The sequence below is a fragment of the Bombus huntii genome, chromosome 13 (assembly GCF_024542735.1).
Source record: "Bombus huntii isolate Logan2020A chromosome 13, iyBomHunt1.1, whole genome shotgun sequence".
In the NCBI taxonomy this organism is placed as follows: domain Eukaryota; kingdom Metazoa; phylum Arthropoda; class Insecta; order Hymenoptera; family Apidae; genus Bombus; species Bombus huntii.
Window position 1 is genome coordinate 693,968 of NC_066250.1, and position 19,554 is coordinate 713,521.

Below are 19,554 nucleotides of genomic sequence, written 5' to 3' on the forward strand. Positions count from 1 at the left end.
TTCGTATTATTATAAAATTAATTACTGCGTGAAGGATGTCCTACAAGCACAGGGTAATACTAAAGGAAATGGTCGTCGCTTTAGAAACATTTCTTTTTGAAATACCGTGTATATTTGTATTTGTAGTATATTGATGTCTATTAGACAATCGTCTCCACCCTTGCAGATGCACGCACGTGACAGAATATATTTCGATTCGTTATAACCGATATTCTCTCTGCGATTCGCACTATCGATGATTGGACACGCAGAACTGAATTTTGATTTATTAGGGTGAATCGCGCACACGAGACATTTGTTCGAGGGAAAAATGAAATTTAAATGAAATCTAACTTATAATTGAATCATTAATTTGATTTCTACGAATACAAATTATATTATTGTTAACGAATTGAAATATTAGTAAATTCCCGTATATATCGATAAGCAGAGGCGTGGCATTCGTTTTTTTTTTTGATTTTGTTACATGTATTGATGTTGATTGCAATTTTACTTCTCTTTCTTCTCTTTTCTCTTCTTTCCTTCCATTTCCACCCCTCTTTTTACTTTGTATACCCTCTTTGCCGATCCTCCTCTTAAAGGAAAAGCTTGTTATTTTTTCTACCGTTTCGCTTTCTTCATCTACCCCTTCACTCTTTTTCCTTCTATTTCAATTTCTAAATAACATTGTGAAATGTTCATATCCGATTTAAGATATTCGACCGATATTCGGAAAATAAAAACATAACATCGTCATGCGCATCAAGCCAAATCTATTCGTATCTTCTCCATAGAAAATAAATTTGATTAAGTTTATAAATGCCTGACATATTTTCATTCTCCCCTATGCATTTTTTGCAGAGTTTGTCATACTATCGAGTGCGACACGCCATTATATCGCAACGGGGGTAACTTTTGCTTACACAGTAAAGTGGCGATGATTTTTCTCTAAACTGTTATTTTAAGAGAGGCTGTTTTTTCATCTTTCGCCTTCCCAATGAATATCCATTTCGTTATGACAACAATCTGCATCTGACATTCGACGAGACGATATTTTCAAAGGACATTTGAAATTCTGAATCACATTTTCCAATTTAGTTATATCTATATTAAGAAACATGCTTGTGGAAACCTTGGTGGTTGTAACTATATTTCAATTTTGCATAACCTAGGGAAGAGTTCAAATTTAAATCAAATGGCAAATTTGGCAACGAATAACATAATAGGGAGAAAGAAATTTACCAAAAGCTCCAAAATAGAAAATTATAATAACCATTCCGTTGGTCATTTCAGCGAATCCTCTCCATTAATTCGCAAAAGCATCGAAGCGTCCTCGACAATTTTAATAACTCATGGTCATCGCATAACACCGCCGCCGCCAGTTTCCCCGTCAGCCATAAAACACTTTACAACTTTGCCAATAAAAAAGTTTCAACAATTCAACCCCCGTTCAAGCAGATCAATATCGGCTAGCGTGCGATTGGATCGTACCGCACCAATCGAGACTGTTGGCCGCAACAAGGGTTGAATTCTGCGGATTCTGCGCCACTAGATAACCGTTCTTATTGGTCACATTTTCACCAAAGGGGCTGGTACACCGTATCAGGGTGAAACATTCCCAGAAATGGACGATCCGAGTGAAATACAGCGAATTTCCAATTTTTACCTCACCCCTTACCGCGTTTTCTTGAACGCCCAGCATCTACGAGTACTTCCACGTCTCGATGAGCTTCTTTTGCTTTTTTCCTTTTTTTTTTTTATAGTCGAAATAGTCCGTGGAAGAAGATACGTCATTGGTTCTTCTTCGTATACGGAAGATGTGGCAAAATATTGGGTAACTGAATTTGGTACGTACTTCTTCGTATTTCAAGGTATTGTCGTTAGTCAAAAATGAAACTTATCTATGAAAATTTAAACAAAATATAACAATTATCTATTATCAGTTTCTAGAACCGCTTATTCATTTTCACATCTGGCTTGCGCAATGATAAAGAGATATAATATCGTATATTCTGATCTAACGTGTTGTATCCTCGACTTCTGGTACTGCTTATTCGCTTTGCATTTCAATTATATCTGTTAAAAGACGTGTCAAATTTCTAGATTTGCATACAATATTTACGAATATAAACAACGTCCGTACGTCCGTATCTTATCTCACGTATCTTACGTGAACATTTTTATCGAGCACAGCGTTGCATATATAAGTTGAAATATCCGTTATAAAAAAGATAAAATAGTATCATTTTTTCAGCCATACGAAGACAGCGTACTTATCTCATTGCAAATAAGCGTCAGTTTCTCTTTCCAAAAGCATCGTTTCAACTTTCATTGAATCATTCGCAAAATTTAACCACGACGCGTTTTCTCTCTTTCGCCTCGTTTGACACTGATTGTTACAAAGTGTTTGAGTGTTCGCGAATGAATAAAAGATAGAATATTCGAACCTATAAATCACAAGTTTCGTAATCTAGAATTTATGTGACTTGGCTACTGAAACTTTTAAAATTCTGTCATTGCGTTATAAATTCGAAGAAGCAAATTCGAAGAAGAACTCTGTCTATGACAGTGGTTCCCACAGGGTGCGCCGCCGCCGCTAGACTAAGTACTTATCTACGATTTTTCAGTATTTTTAATTGTATTACACATCTCTAATTTACTCCAGTCTTGATACATATAAATACCTCTTCCGAGTAAATTTTACGATCTATAAACAAAGTGGATCAAAATATTTATACATTTTCTAAAGTACGCTGTGATTAAAGAAAGTTTGGGAACCACTGATAAGAAAAGAAACACTGAATCAAATAATGTATAACTAAATTAGAAACTTAATGAAAACTATCTCAATATAAAAAGCTACAAAATTAATATTATGCATTTGAATGTATTCTATCGTGAAACTTATGTTGTTGTATGTGCGAATTTTTGATACCGAATTAATAAATTTCTTGTTCCATAAGAATGTTAATTTTAAAAAATATTACTTTGTGATATACAACGTTAAACAAATATTTCTTTAGGCATAAGTGCCTGATAAATGGAATAATCCTCATCGAAATCAATAAAATTAGTAATCAAATAGCTTTAAGCTGATAAACAGAGCTGGACAATTCTATTTAAATAACAGTTTTATTTAATAGGTAATTTTTAAAATTTTGCTAAAAGCTTTATTAATTAGTTATGAAGCCTCACCGTTTTTCTGTTTCGTTGTTACGTTATAGGTTATAACCATGATACTTTAATTTACGCCTCTTAATATTTCACTTTTTATCTGGTTTCCTATACCGTTTCATCAGGGAGCTATATAGTACGAAAGAAAATTATATTTTATTTGTAAAGGAAATAAAAATGCAATTATTTGTACAAAAGACATTTGATAAAGTTTAACATATAATGTATGTTTTAAAACTTTACAGAATAATCACATACCCATATCCAATTCTTCAAAAATTGATAAAAAGGCTCAGCAAAACCGTTGTGCAATTTGTTACATTATTCGTTACATCAGATTTCGATCGATCGCTTCAATCGTTTCGAGGATTATGGTTGATCGATATATCACTTACAATTAGCTTTCAAATAATCGCAGTCTCGTGCAAGTTTCTTTGAAGTTCAACTCGTTCATTAAACTTCAAATCATATTTTTTCGATTAGTAATTTTATTATCAGATATATTTCATTATACATTTACAATCTTCGATAAACTTTTACAAATGCAATAAGGTTGACAAGAATACCGAGTTTGCGGATAATTCGAGTTTGTTTTTCTCTACGCTTCTACTCGATACACCATATACACTTACAAAGTACGTATTCGATTAATAAAAACTTTTCTTATAATAGAGCTTCGGGGGCGTAGTGATTGTTCGACGTCGCTTTCCCACTCTGCCTTTTTACTTTGAATTCGATAGAGCCATATTACGGGTTTCTTATTTTTAATTTTAAGTATCTGACACGTTAGAAACGTGAAACTTACCTACACGCTCGATCGCCTAGGGGAATGTAGTACCAGATCGACAAATATCATAAGTAATATAATAAGAATCATTCTACTTCTTGGGGAAAAAATTGTCTCAGCTTCCGTTATTCGATATGCCAATTTTCGATACGAAATTTGTATATAAACATTTATACGTTTTTTAACGTTACGATAAATCAATATGTAAAAAACAATTGTTTTTTAAAGAAAACTAGTTAAAAAAAAATGTGCACATAACACAAAGTATTTCTAATGAACGACGATAAAAGAATATATATCGTACACAACCGTCTAAACACAACAAAATTTGTCACATTCGAAGATCACTGAATATCAATGAGATATTAAATTATTTACCTCAATTTCGCGTCTACTTTCTGCCACTTTATATATATCTATGTCTATGGTTTACAATGACAAGAAACATATGACGCGTTGAGAATTATATTCAAAATGACTGAATTATACCAAGCTGAGCATAATTAATGATTTCTTTTTTATCATACTTTAGGAGCATTGACTGCTCCTTATCATATCACGTTAGGTCTATCGTGGATGAAGAATGTGTTTATTGTACAAATGTTCAGCAAAAATGCACGTTTTACGAATACGATTAACAAGTGATAAAAATATTAAATCAGTACGCAAAGGTAGAAATTTATCTTTATACCCTTACTTCTGTACTGTAGGATTGAAAACAAGCATTAGTACAACTTCTTCGCCTGTGCTTCTTTGTTGTCTCTGCAAACAAAAAGATGATTTAAGTTCGATAAATATGGCTACATCATCTATGTAAGACAAAGTAAATATTTAAAATAAAGCAAATATTTACCGGTACATGCTGTACGCTAGTAAAATTATCATCTGAACTGCCACAAAAAGTAAGAACATCGTTGTTGTTAAACAGCTCGTTGTTGGACAATCTGTTCCACCATTGTTTACTTTAGTGCTTATTTGCGTAATATCTCTTTTTAATGTATTAAGTCCATCTCGCATTTCCGAAATAAGTGAATGATAATCGTATCCCATCGGCTGCACCTATATAATATTCATTTTTAGTTGAAAATATTACTGGAAAACTATCAAAATTAAATGTTAATAAACACCTGAGCGGTAGGACTTCGAGCCTGATTATTAAGAATAAGATCAGTCTTGGAATGCACCTCATTTATATAGGATTCTATTTGTTTTGCTGTACTTATTATATTTTTTTGATTATTTAATACAGTATCGACTTCTTGTCGGCGAATCGTATCAATAAGCTGTATTTGTCCTGGTTGGCCTCCCGCTTGCACACCTACTTATTTTATAGTTGCTAAATTTCCTATTTACATTTATGTTTAATTATCGATAATTCAACAAGACCTTACCACCAACTTGAAGTTGGGATATTAAACTTAAAGATCGCTCTTGTCTTCCAACTATTTCGTCGAGTTTCCTATTAAGTTCGCGCAGCGCATCGAACATTTGACTTTGACCAGAGAAAATTTGTCGCAATTCTCTTTGATTATCAGTTTCAAAATATTCTACAAATTCCTCTTTCTCACGATGTTCGTTTGGATGATCTCTGTCGAATTAAATTATTTTGTGAAAACACACCTTATACTTGAAATATGCTTGTGTAATGTTCTTTACCTCCTATACTCTTCTTTCTGTTGTTCCAATTTTTTCTGGTAATCCATATACTCCTGACTAAGCTTTTGTTGTTCAAGCTCAAGAGATACTTTATGCTCCTCAGTCCTCATCTGACCAGTAAGAAATAGAGAATGTGTTAAGAAATGTGAAACATCATGGTCATCGGCCAAACCACCTTAAATGAAACATTATAGAAAATTGTAATTATATTGAAATAAAGATTAACTTGATATTCTTCTTATAATAAGTACCAGTAGCAGCAGAGACACCAAAGTACCCTCCTTTTGGTAGAACAACATTTTCAACTCGGAAACATATTTCATAATCTTGTTCATTGTTTGTCATACCATTATGGAATAGCACCTTTAATTAAGCATTAAAAATTATATGACAAGTACAATAGCAAATAAGAATACATATAAATTTATAAATACACTTACTGTTAGAATGTTCTCATAATATTCAATTTTTGCTCTTGTGGCAAATGGCTTATTACGAAAATCTCTTAAGCAACCAGCAGATAGCTGTGTTGTACCATCGCTATATTAAAATCAAGGTAAAGAATCATTCATTGAAAATATTAATTAACACTAAAAACACTAAAAAATATAATAAGAAATGCAATTCACTTAGTATGATCAAAGCTTTCTGTGCCATCATTGAGGACTGCCATGATGTAAGGGTTGTTGTGTTTATTGTCATTGTCAAAGGAATCGAAAAAAATTCCAAGACCTTTCCATTGATCAGAACTACCAAAGACAGTGCCATTATAAGCACCCTTTTCAGCAGTGTACCAAAAGGCTAAACCATCCGCTCCAATTCTTCCCCTTCCTGTTATTCTGAATATTAATTCAACTTCCCACCAATTAAAGGTAACAGGCTGTTTCACCCATATCGCACCTAAATATTATTTTAAATTCAAATATCATACCACTTTTTATTAATATAAAAGGATTATATTATGTTAACTTCTATTGACCATATGCCTGATATAATAATATTGGATGTCATATAATAACTACCAAGTGGCAGTTTAAAATATCTTTATTTGCATTAAGAAATAATCTTTATTATGATTTAAGAAAATTAAAAATAGAAGTTAATAAAATCAATTTTTCACATACCTTTTTGGCTTCTCAACGATGGAGCAACTCTAACGTTTTCTGCGCTAGCAATTGCATCTGAAATAAAGATGATATTTGTTGTAAATGATAGAACAACAAAAAATTACTTATAAAACAATATATAATGTACCATAAGTTCATGGATATGATAATAAACTTCTATATATCATAACACTGAATTATAAAATTGAATTCCTACGTATAAAAACATATTTCGAACAATTAACTGTGTTTAAATGTTTAGAATAAACTAAATTAGTATTTCAAGTGTAAATAACAACATGTACATGTGTTGTGATTGTTGAAATTTCATCAAATTTTACCAAGTGAATATCATCATTTTAATGCATAAATTCATTCAAGAGCATGAAATTCAATTAAAATTGGAATTTCTAAACAAAATAATAGCGTTTTCCATTTAAATAATCAAAAAGCCGACTATAAGAAAAGAACATACGGCAGTATTTTATAACACGCGTAATTGGTTAGGTTGATACTTTACTTACTTCCTCCGTATTCCCAAAAAGGCACGCTCCCATCTTTTTGTGCGAGATACGGTGGCTTAAACGAGTATTTATATTCGAATTTTCGATGGGGTGTCTCACCGAGAACCGCATAAATTACACAAAATACATGAAAAATTAAAAGCCACCTCACCTCGGCGGCCATCTTCATTTCGACTGTTGAATCGAAAGTAGATTGACCGTAGTCGACTCTGCAACCAGTTAAAACGATTGGTAGTACTCTCTATGAATTCTTCTTTTGATTGGTGTATTACCAATGACGTGTCAATTTTGTAGCCATATTTCGAAGACTTCACCCTCCACTACTGTTGTATTATTTTACTGCTATTATAACTTTTTATTTTCTTATGATATTCGACTTGGTAAAAGGATCACATAGAAGTTTATTAGTTTCCTACCATGAGCCTTATGTTTCTCTGTTGTTTGAGGACGTGTCATAGAGAAACATGGCGTTATAATGAATCAAGTGTCCGGTAGATTTAACAATGAATAAGGAATTTATCAATGAACGTCATTCATCTAGAATTGCACGAATGCAGCTTTTGCAGAGTAAACAGTTTTAAAAATTATTGATAAAACTCTGTGACGATATATGATTCAACTATAGATCCTTTAGACAGTACAAAATAGCATATACATTGAGGAATTTTTTACTAAACGTGTTAAGTACATATATATTTTTAGTATTCTTATTGCACATATTTAATTATGTAAAAATAAAACTGTTATATCATTGTTGCTGATAAAGCGAAAGTTTCGAAATCGCTGATGTATCGCTGATAAAATTTGCTTATCCTTGTATTCGATCGTATCTTTAAATTTTACAAACTTCAATATGTACAATACCAGAGAGAAAATATAATCCCTACGAATGTTAACAAGCTTGTTTAAAATACGTATGTAAATAGTTCATGCAGACACAAACGTATAATTTACTTTCAAATATATTGGAGTATATGTAAGTATATAAAAAACTAAAGCATATTAATATTTCATATGATTATTTTATTGTTTCTATTTTCTGTTTAAGCAAAAAGGTCGATACAATATATGATACGATATGATACAAAAATCAGCTATTTATGTAACTTTTAATATGTACATATCTATTTTTTTCCATGTAGAGAATGATTGCAAATACAAAGCCAAATACATACATTTTCTCAGCTGATTTCAGAACGCAGCTGTTACCAGTTATTCGATGTGTAATCTCTAATAGTGAACGTCCTCTTTTCCATATATCCGTCTCCAATGGAAATACGTTCAAGATGGCGTCGCTCATTGACAACTATGAGCAACAATACGCCGTTTTGACAGCTGACATTACTGCAAAAATTGGTAGAATAAGAACACAAAGCGGCAGTAAGTACGATCAAAACAGAATCATAGTGGTGCTCTTATTGTGGAGCACAAATCGTTGTTTTTAAAGTGAACACTGTCTATCCTCTGGCATTATTAAACAACAATAATCGATACACGTGACGTAATTTACAGATGAGAAAAGGCTGTCCATTCAAGATGTGGATAGGCAGATCGAAGAGGCTCAAGAACTGGTAAAATGAAATATTTATTTTGTTTTCTATTTTAAAATCATTCAAAGTTTCAATTTGCTAAAAAATTCCGAAAGTTTATATTTTCAGTTTTAGGGTTAGAATGAAATTGATTTTTCATTTTTATTTTGCATATGAAAATAAGTAGAATGAAAGGATCATATATTTTAACGACAGTATTTAATCAAAGACCGAATAACTATATAAAGTTTTGATAGTTTCTGTTGTTCTTATGTTTGACTTGTAGCTCGAGCAAATGGAATTGGAGGTTCGTGGGGTGAATGGTGCAGCACGTGATCGCTTGCGCGGTCGAGTAGAGAGTCATAGGGCAGAATTAAAACGATTGACACAAGAATTTCAATCAGCCAAAAAGGCAAAGGATGAAAGTATTGAAATAAGCAGGGAAGATTCATGGGAGAATAATATTACAGAGGACCAGAAAAAAAGATTATTAGATACCTCGGAACAAATAGACCGCACAGGTAGAACTTTACAGAATGGATATCGAATGGTATTAGAAACAGAAGAAATTGGTTCTCAAGTATTGAAGGAACTGCACGAGCAAAGAGAGACGATTCAAAAAGGAAGAGCAAGGGTAAGATATTAGTTTGATCTTATATGTATATATTACGTAAATATACATACATATATATAAATTTGTTACTGTTACAATGTTATTATTAATACGATAATATAATTTATTCGTTCTAGTTACGAGATACGGATGCAGAGCTAGGTCGTGGTTCACGTTTACTCTCGGGAATGATGTTTAGAAGTCTTCAACAAAGAATTATTTTAGCAGTAGTGGGATTAACGCTTATAATTGTTGCTTGTATTGTCATGTACTATAGCTTTAAATCTAAAAGCTAAAGATGAAAGTAGAACGAACGTTTTGGTCGGCAGATATTGGTTCAGAAGCCATATTTAATATTCACTCAATTTCAGGTATTATGATTATTGAATACAATGTTTGTTAGGGGATTATTAAATTACACACGAAGGAATGTTATATATCATCCTTTCATTGATCTTTTCACTCATTTGGAGCATTTAGTATCATTATGATTTAAGCCTTCTATGCTCACTAATGTTAATCACAGTTCCGTATGGATTCAATATATATTTAATGTTACCACACAAGAAGAAACGCTTAAATATGACAGAATTACGTCAAACAGTGAGAGAAAAGTTCTAATGTATTATTAATAATTATAAAAAGTTAATCTGTCCAGCGCCATATATGAACATTGTTCACAGAAACGGAATTTATTAAAATGTTCCCATGTATTTAGAATCATCTTGTAGTACGTTTTTAAGTTGTCCGGTTTTGCAATCTATTTATTACATTAATCTCAAGTTCGTTTTACACATTGCACATATACCCGATTGCATTTTACGGTAATAAATGATTATTCGTTTTTAAATATCCTACTTTGTACTAGATCATAATTCAGAATTCATTTGACTATTGTTATCGATAAAAATATACATCTATAATGTACCGTTAAGTGTGTCATAAAGGCGGTAATAATTTGTATCAAAATACAGGAATAGGGAGACGAAGAAATCTGTAAATACACGCGACAAATATCGAAGGATGACTATAGTCAAGAGAAAACGAGACGCACCTAATAATAACACATTTTATTATAATGTTATCGATTATCTAAATAGCCTAAACGGTGCTTTTCTTCTGCTTTTTTTTTTTGCGCCTCTATGTAATTGTGAAGAAAATGATATAATAAAGTATCGCGGGGTAACAAATATTCGATGGCGGAAGTGATTTCTCTATGAATGCGACGCAAACGTGTCTCGATTTTTCGCGTTGCTGTTCTCGATGCTAAAGAAAACAGAATCAAAGACAATGCTCAGTCTAATCAGTCCAAATGTCGATAGAGATCTTCTATCTGCGGTTTGAAGTAGTCTTTCAACTGAGGTCGTTTCATTTTCAATGTTGGTGTAAGAAGGCCATTTTGTACGGAGAACGGATCCGGATGTAAATAAATGTCTTTCACCTGATATAAACAGAAATGATAGTATTGTATATAACTTTCAAACTGCGTCAATGATAGAAGTTACTTCGAAATTATTTCACTTTACAGTAAAATTTTTATCCTTTAAACGTTACGTGAGCGGTGCGTTTAAAGGTCTTGGATACTTTAGTCGAAAAATATTTTTAATTGTTACGTCGATAAAAAAGACCTTGCTTTTTTGTTTTCCTTTATGCGCGTAAACAAATGAAAGCAAATTAATTTTTTAAGTAAAAATATTGGCAGATTTTTCCCACCTGTTCGAAAGATTTGAGACCGGCTTCTTTTCCCCACGAAAGCATGTCGTCCATGATCAACTGTTTGACTTGCGGATTAGCACATAATACGCTGAGTGTACCTGGTATACCGTTCTCCACCGCCCAACATTTTACAACATCCACGTGTGGTATTACTATTCCTACAACGCAAGATTTTAGGGATTCCCCGTGGAGGAACACTTGATGAACATATTGACTGCGTAAATAAATATTCTCGATTTTCTCTGGAACTATGTACTCTCCTTGCGAAAGCTTGAAGGTGTGTTTCCTTCGATCGATTATTTTAAGTGTTCCGTTCTAGAAAGAAAGAATCGTATTAATTTGATTAATTCAAATAGAAAATATCGAAATAGTAATAAAAGTATAATAGTAGTAATATTCTATTTGTAACAAAAAATTAATTCGGACTTGCGTTGAGCCAGATGTATCATAAGAAATATGTTTAATTATATCGTTTCCTCTTACAGGTAACCACATGCCAACGTCACCGGTATGATGCCAGCCGAATTCATCGATAACTTGAGCGGTTCTTTCGGGATCCTTGAAGTACCCTACGAAAACGTTGGTGCCTTTTACGCACACTTCGCCTTGATTCTTCTTCGCAAAGTATTCCATTTCCGGAACGTCCACCAATTTAATGCAGCAACAAGGGACTGGTGGACCTACATGCTCTGGTACATGATCGCCCTATAATAATAACGCATAAAGGTAGATAAATTCAGATTCTCGCTATTAGATATCGAAATTTTTAAACTGATAATTCATTCGGGCGAATGCTTCGTTATTACTTGAAACATTCGCTGCAAATATTGTTAAGCTGCTGTGTAACGTGCTATGTAAATCGAATAAATCTGCAAATCAACATACGTACGAGAAATATGTAAATTTGGTATTTTTGTACGATTGCAACAATAAGTCTACCAGTTATCAGTTTAAACACTGAAGTAGAAATTATAAATTACGAATATCTTATCTAACTTATATAATTTACATCGAACTGTTCGTTATAACGGAATGTCAGTTACGACACATAGTAAAACCATATTTTACACAAAACGGCTATTTGTTATCGCGAGCTGAGCAATTATTTATTCTATGCCATCACTCGGCATTACGCCGTGTACCGTAGTACGCCGAGTATTTTACAAATGTTCTCTTTTTAACGTAATTTAGACCATAATGACTTTGTACAGAGTGATAGAATACTTGACAGTAGTTGTAGACGCGTATGCATACATATATTTACACGGTCGATCGTGATGATTTACCAAGTGACGTGATTTACCACGTGCTTTGGCGCGTGGTTGCAACATTTTTTTCTCGCCGGTCTGCCCGACAAGAATATACCTATGCCCGCGTATAAATAATAGCTGGTTTCGTCTAGCCACGTATAATACATCGATACCTGTAAATATGCCAAGAATAGTGACCACGCGTGTCACTTGATCGTTGTTCGATTGAACTCGATCGAAATCGAACGATCTCATCGCGTGTTCACCATTGTTTTCTCGACTTGTCTCCACTTAGAGGCTATCAATTCCAACGAAGAGAAAAAATCAGTTTTAACAAGCGAATTTTCCATCGAAATTAAATTATTATTTATTATTCGCAAATCAAACGCTGCACGAATCCTTTGCGTAAACATCGTATTTTAAATTGACGATAACTTTCGGATAATTTATTTTTTTAACACAAAATGGCTTGCTTTTCTAGCTGGCTGAAATCTGTAACCCGCGATTTATAAGGTCAGCGAGTGCACGAGCGATTTATTTACGGAGCATTTATTGACCGGCTCTTTCGCCGTAGAGATACGGCTATGTATCCGTTTCGAGTTGAAACGTCTGTTAACGTACCCCGTTTATTCCCCTCATTGCATTCCATTCACTACGTGTATATGTATAGTATTACTCGAGTAAGAAACGGTTAAACGACAAACGTACTTTGAGGTAACTGCGTGTCTTCGATTGACACGTTCAGCTATGTGCAACACGTGGAATCGGAAGGAAGAGAACTAATTACATATCGTTTAAAAAGGTTTCCGATTTAACAAATTAATACTTTTCGCGATAAGACGAATCGTAGATTCAAATAATGGTACCATAAAAAATTACTGGCGTTAAAATTAACATCTTGTTAACTGTTAGTCTGAATTATCTTGTTTACGTCGAGTCAAATGATACATTTATCTAGATTTCTGTTTCACGTTCCGCGAGCTACCCAAGTAATTAACTAATTAATCTCTTGTTAGAGCGAAACATAGAAATTAATTGTTTCTTTAGCGGGTGTTAAGCGCCGAGTGTCTAGTACCATTAACACCGATCAATGATCGATCGCTTAACGCACGAATTAATCAAGTAAAAAAAAAAAAAAAAAAAAAATATGGAAAACGTAAAGCGAAATTTGTGCGATACACTTAAGGACGTATAAACATTTACAGCCCAGTGATTAGCGCTTGAACCATTCTAACCTGGACGGTAAGAGTGATCGGTGCACCGCACTCGGTCTGACCATATCCCTCGACGACTATACAGCCGAGAGCGCATCTGGTGAAGGTGAGAACGTTGCCCGCTAATGGAGCAGATCCAACGACCATCAGCCTCAACCTGCCTCCTGTCGATTCCTTGATCTTCGCGAAGGCCAGCTTGTCCCACATGCTGTTGTTCCTGATGATCCCTTTCTTGATCTCTGCCTCCTTCGCCCGCATACCCAGGCTAAATACCAGCCTCTTCAAGCACGAACTCTGAAGTTCAGTTTGGACCTGCAAAATGCCGATTGGTGACTATGCCTGCTATATTTAACGTGGTTGATCGAGCGATCCAGCTTGGTGGTGGACTGTTTTCGCGAAGAACACTGGCAACCGGCGGGTGAACGAGTTACAATAGAGCTCCATTTATATACCCGAAAAGAAATTTTAGATGATGCTCGATCGACACGTTCTTAAAGTGAAACGAGATCTCTCGGTTTTCCATGTCGGAACAGTCGAGCATAGAAATCGTCTTTCTAGAGCTGTCAGCTCTGAAATTCGAGGAGTTTGCTCGAAACGTTAGAGATGGAGAATCGATCTTTTTGATGTCTCTGTACTAATGAGACAGACTTGTTTACCAGGGAGTTCAATTTCTGGCTTGTACGGTTGTTACGGTTTATTCCAAACCTACTTTCGAAATATTTATTTTTGAATCTTAACTGTGCGTGAGTGGACGATTTCCTTGAAGAAAAGCTGTTTACTGGCATCGATGAGTTACGTGATCGCGCGATGATACGCCTTCAGAATGCTCGTTTGGGTAGTTTGTCAGTTTTGTGTAATAGGAGATTTATGGAGTATAGGAGCTTTATATAGATTTTACATCTGTGTTTCCGTTCCATATGGTTGACGTATTAATTCGAATAATATTCTAATAAATAAATAAATAAAATTTGATTAATATAATATTGAATAATCAACGTACTTTCTATACAACTGTCATCGTCGTTCTTTGGAATCAGAGGAAAACATCGAGCCTATGCTAGTCGATAAAGTGCACTTTCAAGTGTTGCATTAATTTACGGCTCTAAGCAAAGTCATGCCATCTGGCTATTTTTGCGAATATATTCGCGCGTAGCACATTCAAGAACAGAATAGAGTTATGCGTTTTTGCACGGATTACGTGTTACGAACGTGTCGAAAGCAGTAATCTTTATACTAGATATTAAAATTATCTCGTTGAAAGATAAATAAGAAAATTGCGATGTCTTTATAAATTCTCGTTAATAGGCTGTATCGCTGTGTCAACTGTCAAGTCTGGTATTAATCGTAGCGGTAGCGGATTTTTGCTGAATCTAATATTCGAGAAATTTTGTGCTAAATTTTATATCCATTCTTGCTCCAATTATTATTATTGTATTTCGATTTCATCGAATTTGTGAAACGAGAGAAAATATGTGTACATATTCATTCACATCGCGAATTTGATACGTAGATTTATTATGAAAGCATAAAATGCACGAATTCCATTCATTCGGGATATCAGGGTCACGGTAGAAGATGGAACTGCCTCTCCACCTGTTTCGTCGCGCTATCCCTGTCATCCTCGATCTGGTTCTGCCAGTACTGTCTCAAAATGTATTACGTAACATTGACCTTAATAAAATGCGACTTTATATTCTTACGTGTGCACTTCGTGTCGATGTACTATCGCGAAAATATTTTCGTTTTTAAAGCGCAAAAATCTTCCTAGAAAAATATATATGGAATTAAAATCTGTAATCGATTATTCTTGTGTTATCGAAACTCTTTTAATTTCATTTGTAATAGCAACGAGACGAATAGGATCCTATCCGGCGTAATTTGTTTTCAAAAAGATTTGTAATGTTTGGAAGTGAACGAAGGTAATAAATCTTTGCTAACAATGTTTAAGTTTCCATAAATCATCGAATGCTAAACTTTAAAAAAATAAGCTTACCATTAAATAAGAATCGTTTAAAACGAAAGAATCATTTAAAATATTATCTGCTGATTCATACGTTTCTCATAAGTCTCTTGATCCTCGTAGACTTATACTCGATAGACCAAGAACCATACATTTACAACTAAAAGACCACTTTCTGTCAAAGAATATGTAAAGCGAAACTTGCTAATCCCGTTTGATTAATCGGAAGCTGAAGGGATATCCATAAATCGTCCAAGTAGTTGCAAACGGAATATAAATCGATGTATCTTTTAACAAAAAATTTTTCCTAGACCATCGATGATCTCGGATAGCTACGATACCAGTCGTCAAATATATATATATATATATATATATATATATATTCTAAATTTCCTAAAACGCAGCTTCTTTTCGCAAGGATTTAAAACACTCGTAAAACGAGTACATTTTCTCGCGACATGGAATACGTTAATCGTCCATCGATCTGAAAATAGACAAGGAAAGAGGGTTTATTATTTCGACCGTGAGCAGAGATACGTGTACGTAGAAGACATTCGCGCGAAACAAACACATCTGGATAATTTCGCTAATGCAACTGTCCATCAAACTCGAATGTAGCCGAGGCGACTCGTGATATTCGTCAAACTATTTTTAGCCACCGGTACAAGGGGAAATTCATTAAGCGTTTCACAAGATGACCGATCTTGTCTGCCGATAAATTGTCCGGGAATAAATTACTTAGCGCGTATTCTTGCACTCCGACACCTTCGTCAAGGGTAAAAATATCACTTCACTCGTAAATCGCTACTCGTTGGAGACGAACGAGTCACGAATTCCACGACTTCCGTGGGACGCGATTTCCTACGCCCTACGGGTTATCCGTCCTTGCATCTCGATGAGCACACTCTAAAATATCTTTTTCGTTTCTCCGGTAACTTTGATCGCCAAGAATACCACTTGAACACTCGCCACTACCACCCAAATGGTAAACACGGAATAGAAATTTTCTAAACACATCCGCGTCAAGTATTTTGTTTAGATAATTATATTTGCAGCTAGCGGAACTTTTCGTTCAGTGCTATTTTCGACCAAGTGCGTGAAAAAGTGTTTTACGAACGTTTGGAAAAGAAATATCAGAAGGGAGGCACAAGGTTTCGTGGTAAGTAGTAATAAACATAAATTAATCTCTTCTTCGAATAGTTACACCTGTCTCAGGATATTTTAAGTTATAAGTTACTAAATCACTGTTTTATTTGCGTAATTGTTTTTACTTGTTTGATTTATGAATATAATTACGAAGGCGAAGCGCAAGTGCGCGTTTTTCACTAACGATCTGAATATTGGTTATTTCGAAAATCAACTTCCACTTCAACCACACCGGTAATTACCGTGTTGGTTTCGTGGCAAATTGCGCGAACAAAACTAGAAACAATGGATTCGGTGTATATTTACCAGCGTCAGGTGGTAGCAGAATAAGTTGGAAACGAACAGGTACGAGGTGATTGGGAAATGGGTAAATTTCGTAAGTGGTTGTGCTCACCTTGTCGTACATTCGATTCAACAGTCTCGGCACCGCTGGCATCACGGTAGGCCTCAAGGCTTTCATATCCTCGGGCAACCTTTTGATGTCACCGCTGTAGAAACCCACGGACGCGCCCACCATGTACATGCCGTTCTCGCAGCACCGTTCCAACATGTGTGCCAGGGGCAAAAAGCTGATCATCGTATCCTTGTACGAGGGCCTGTGCTCGCCTAATTGTATCAAAACCGCGCTTATACTCGCCATCACGTTCTGATGCGTCAACATCACGCCTTTCGGATTGCCCGTGGTCCCGGACGTATAGCATATGGTGCACAGATCCGTCGTCTTGGGCGGAACTTCCGGATGATTTTTTTGGGCACCGATACGTTCTACTTCCTCGAACTTGAACAACTCGACGCCGCGGTTCTTCGCCCTCTGGTTCGTCGCTTGTCTCGTCTCTTTTATCACCACCATTTTCCTTAGACATCTGAAATGAAAGACAGTTATCCGATCGGTCGAGTCCAGTCAGGGGATAAGCGAGATTCGGCTTTGTTTGCACGAACTTCTGGATGTACTTTATATCGATCGTGAAAATCTAGTCTAGTTTATTACGTTAAATCGAAATTGCGGTAAAAAGTCACGTTGGTTTAGCGTGCCAAGATGTCTCAGGACATTGCACGGAAACGTTTAAATTTGTTTGCGATACCACGCGAGATTTGTAAATCGTGTCGCGCGTCGATGCTGTAAAAAATGCGTTTATATCGATTCGTGGCATACTGCCACTGCAACAACCCAACTATCACGCTCTCGAGTGATCGGAATTGTAACTTGTATCACTGTCTGGTCGAAAACACGTTGAAACGTTCCGTCTTCGATTCTTTTAACGCAAGAGGCTTACGTTCGATAAAATTACGCTTCTCGAACAAATTCCGACAAAGGGCACGTACCTCGGCGCCTTGTCGAGCAGCAAATTGCACTTGCTGTCGTTCTCGCAGACGACTAAATTGATCTCAGCCTGGTTAATGATAAAGGCACAGGCATCAGGGCCCAGTGTGTCGTACAAAGGCACTACTACCAACGAGTACGTGTAGCAAGCCTGCTCGGCGAGGATCCATTCCGGACAGTTCTGACTGTAGAGACCCACGAGTGCGTGCGATCCTGGCATCAGCCCCAAAGACACTAAGCCAGAACCGAAATTCTTCGCCCTGAGCAGGGTCTCGTTGTAATGTAGCCACTGGTACGGTTTGTTTGGTCCATCCCGCCAGCCAAGACAGGGTCCGTTGTCTGTGTGTCAAGAAGACCAGCTAACGAATAATAACCACGTACGTCCGGAAGAGGTCGCGCGTATTTACGAAAATGAGAATTTGTCAAGTCACGCGTCTATCGAAATTGTAGTCCCGTGTGACGGGATAGACGCGAAAACGAGACCATTCGCGTGTTAACGATTCGCAAACCAAGCTGGGATGAGTTCAAACTTACTGGACTCCTTGGCGCCTTTGCGGAAACCATCGTACAGAGTCCTTGTATCCTCGTACAAGAAGCTCACGAACTTTCCCTCCTTGCTGTCCTTATAAAACCTCGACACTTTGATCAGGTCAGTACCCTGCAAAACACACACGTTTGCGCACGTGAAATCCGACGTATGTTTTTCATCGTTATATAACGGAATGCCAAGTGCAAATCTAAGAATATCGGATACGTCGTGCGACGGGGATATTGCATGGCACGTAGACGCAATGGGGTGGTACGTCCAAGTATCGACCCGCCCTCGAGATCACGAAACCCCTACAATGGAAAGCGACCGTCGCTCGAGCTTCGTTCTCCTGCTTTTCCTTCCACCATTCTTCTACCGCCTTTGCGACGATTCGACGTCGCCAAGTCGCTTGTGCAACAAGTCTGCCCACCTACACACGCGCGTGCTTCGACATCGGACAGGCTGGCCCGTGGATTTCATCAGAACCTTCTATGGCCTAATGCGTATCGGCCATTTGTTGCGGGGATAAACCAGGAAAAACGGTTTTGTATCGCGGTTATCTGTTCACGATTTTCTAAGATCTAACTTAGCATGCCGTCAGGTGGTCCCGAAGATGGTGAAGAACGAAAGTTAATGGGACGGTTTGAACAGGGAACCGATCGAATCGGAGAACTAAGAAAACACTCCACCTTGACTGTGTCGGACTGATCGCTGATGTCGATCGGTGGTCGAAGAGGCGGAGGGGAGAAACAACTGGACGTCATAATCTCGAGACGATCGATGAACGCTGCACAGAGAAAGCGCGCTGCACGAGCGGCCACGGGCCGACGTCCTGCTCCTTTTCAGCTGAAGATCTTGCCCGGGATACGCACGGTCACTTGAAACGAGACGAGGGCCCGTACAGGCCACGGGATCGACACCACCTCTTCAATGTCGGAGCTCACCTCTCAATCACTTTGCTTGTCAGAAGTGCTACTGCTGCTGCTGCTCCACCGAGAGGAGCGGCTGCTATCAGTAGCTCGCACATAAGACTAGCTGCTCATCTCTCTA

At 36.3% G+C, this 19,554-nt stretch overlaps 3 protein-coding genes across 5 annotated transcripts; 1 reads left to right on the top strand and 2 right to left on the bottom strand.

Annotated features, from left to right (window-relative positions):
- Window positions 1-4,508: 4,508 nt before the first annotated feature.
- Window positions 4,509-8,540, bottom strand: LOC126872534 (protein ERGIC-53). 2 transcript variants are annotated; one of them, XM_050632614.1, is made up of 11 exons: window positions 8,402-8,540; window positions 7,227-7,435; window positions 6,721-6,777; window positions 6,226-6,496; window positions 6,037-6,136; window positions 5,848-5,959; window positions 5,597-5,771; window positions 5,332-5,528; window positions 5,068-5,258; window positions 4,794-4,999; window positions 4,509-4,702 (listed from the first exon to the last, which is right to left on the bottom strand). In XM_050632614.1, the coding sequence occupies exons 1-11, from the start codon at window positions 8,524-8,526 to the stop codon at window positions 4,666-4,668; spliced, it is 1,680 nt and encodes a 559-aa protein (XP_050488571.1). In that variant the 5' UTR covers window positions 8,527-8,540; the 3' UTR covers window positions 4,509-4,665. The 2 variants fall into 2 exon arrangements, with proteins under 2 accessions (XP_050488571.1, XP_050488570.1); XM_050632613.1 differs by having other exon boundaries at window positions 5,068-5,261.
- LOC126872537 (vesicle transport through interaction with t-SNAREs homolog 1A-like) lies at window positions 8,464-11,717 on the top strand. The gene is made up of 5 exons (XM_050632616.1): window positions 8,464-8,606; window positions 8,739-8,797; window positions 9,042-9,389; window positions 9,506-9,739; window positions 11,570-11,717. Exons 1-4 carry the CDS (start codon window positions 8,513-8,515, stop codon window positions 9,662-9,664), a joined length of 660 nt encoding a protein of 219 aa, XP_050488573.1. The 5' UTR covers window positions 8,464-8,512; the 3' UTR covers window positions 9,665-9,739; window positions 11,570-11,717.
- LOC126872532 (long-chain-fatty-acid--CoA ligase 6) lies at window positions 9,973-19,551 on the bottom strand. Of its 2 annotated transcripts, none has more exons than XM_050632610.1 (8): window positions 19,194-19,551; window positions 18,510-18,633; window positions 17,978-18,314; window positions 17,049-17,517; window positions 13,570-13,860; window positions 11,568-11,789; window positions 11,082-11,399; window positions 9,973-10,809 (listed from the first exon to the last, which is right to left on the bottom strand). In XM_050632610.1, the coding sequence occupies exons 1-8, from the start codon at window positions 19,266-19,268 to the stop codon at window positions 10,672-10,674; spliced, it is 1,974 nt and encodes a 657-aa protein (XP_050488567.1). In that variant the 5' UTR covers window positions 19,269-19,551; the 3' UTR covers window positions 9,973-10,671. The 2 variants fall into 2 exon arrangements, with proteins under 2 accessions (XP_050488567.1, XP_050488568.1); XM_050632611.1 differs by lacking the exon at window positions 19,194-19,551 and adding an exon at window positions 18,730-19,168.
- Between the last annotated feature and the right edge of the window lie 3 nt (window positions 19,552-19,554).

Coding starts and splice junctions, on each gene's coding strand:
- LOC126872537 (XM_050632616.1), top strand. CDS start 8,513: ATGGCGTCGCTCATTGACAACTATGAGCAACAATACGCCGTTTTGACA. Junction 8,607..8,738: donor AATAAGAACACAAAGCGGCA/GTAAGTACGATC, acceptor CGTAATTTACAG/ATGAGAAAAGGCTGTCCATT. Junction 9,390..9,505: donor TTCAAAAAGGAAGAGCAAGG/GTAAGATATTAG, acceptor TATTCGTTCTAG/TTACGAGATACGGATGCAGA.
- LOC126872534 (XM_050632613.1), bottom strand. CDS start 8,526: ATGAGCGACGCCATCTTGAACGTATTTCCATTGGAGACGGATATATGG. Junction 7,436..8,401: donor CTGAAATCAGCTGAGAAAAT/GTATGTATTTGG, acceptor AACTGGTTGCAG/AGTCGACTACGGTCAATCTA. Junction 5,000..5,067: donor CTCGAAGTCCTACCGCTCAG/GTGTTTATTAAC, acceptor AATATTATATAG/GTGCAGCCGATGGGATACGA.
- LOC126872532 (XM_050632610.1), bottom strand. CDS start 19,268: ATGACGTCCAGTTGTTTCTCCCCTCCGCCTCTTCGACCACCGATCGAC. Junction 18,315..18,509: donor CAAAGGCGCCAAGGAGTCCA/GTAAGTTTGAAC, acceptor CTTGACACACAG/ACAACGGACCCTGTCTTGGC. Junction 11,790..13,569: donor CGATCACTCTTACCGTCCAG/GTTAGAATGGTT, acceptor TTATTATTATAG/GGCGATCATGTACCAGAGCA.